Source organism: Condylura cristata, unplaced genomic scaffold (assembly GCF_000260355.1).
Source record: "Condylura cristata isolate star-nosed mole 26May11 unplaced genomic scaffold, ConCri1.0 scaffold00054, whole genome shotgun sequence".
NCBI lineage: Eukaryota > Metazoa > Chordata > Mammalia > Eulipotyphla > Talpidae > Condylura > Condylura cristata.
The window spans coordinates 1,602,271-1,603,055 of record NW_004567155.1 but is presented as its reverse complement, the minus strand read 5'-3'; the positions used below and the strand labels follow the sequence as shown (position 1 = coordinate 1,603,055).

Below are 785 nucleotides of genomic sequence, written 5' to 3'. Positions count from 1 at the left end.
CCGCCAGCAGGGTTCATGTTTGGGATTCAGGAGAATATTCCGCGCGGGGGGACGACCATGAAGGAGGAGCCGCTGGGCAGCGGCATGAACCCGGTGCGCTCGTGGATGCACACGGCGGGGGTGGTGGACGCCAACACGGCCGCCCAGAGGTACGTACCGGCCGCCGCGCGCCCCGGCCCGCCCGGCCCGCCCGCGCCCACCGTGATCTGGAATCCTTTCCTGCCAAGTTCCTCCAGAAACTGCTGCCGCTTCTTCTCGCCCAGGGCTCTCAAGGGGGCCACGAGGACGTAATCGTAGCTCTGGGTGTGCGGAAGGGCGTGTGGGCCGCGCGCGGACCGCAGCAGCGCGAGGCGTCGGGCCGGCCGGGCCGTCCCGGGGCACGCACCTGGCCAGCGCTGGCCTCCAGCAGGGGACGACTGGTCCCGTCCATCTCCTGCGCGACCTGCCGGCTCTCCTTGCCCTGGGGCGGGGCGGACGGCCCGGAGCTGTCCCCACCGCGCAGGCACGGCCTGGAAACCTGCGGGCAGCGGTGAGGCCGCCTGGTGGCACCCACCTGCTGCAGGACAGAAACCCAGACGCGCGGCAGGGGAGGCCGCCGGCCGCAGGAGGCGTGGCCTCCCCGGCCGAGGCGAGGCCACTGGACAGTCCCTGAGGGTCACTGTGGTGCCCACGTGGTATGAATTGGGGCCCGGCCCCCCCACCGGCTTGCTCAGGCCACGGGTCTGTCTGGAGGCCGGAGGAGGCCGACCCCATCCAGGAGGGCGCCGGAGGGGCCCCCAAGCCTC

At 72.9% G+C, this 785-nt stretch overlaps 1 protein-coding gene across 1 annotated transcript in view; it reads right to left on the bottom strand.

Annotated features, from left to right (window-relative positions):
- Positions 1-785, bottom strand: part of ANO9 (anoctamin 9) — a 19,637-nt gene that overhangs the window by 10,608 nt on the left and 8,244 nt on the right. The window contains exons 3-4 of the mRNA XM_012734350.1: positions 386-517; positions 201-299 (exon numbers count right to left, since the gene is read on the bottom strand). Of these exons, the coding sequence (XP_012589804.1) occupies positions 201-299; positions 386-517 (231 nt within the window). The remainder of the gene's footprint in view (positions 1-200; positions 300-385; positions 518-785) is intronic.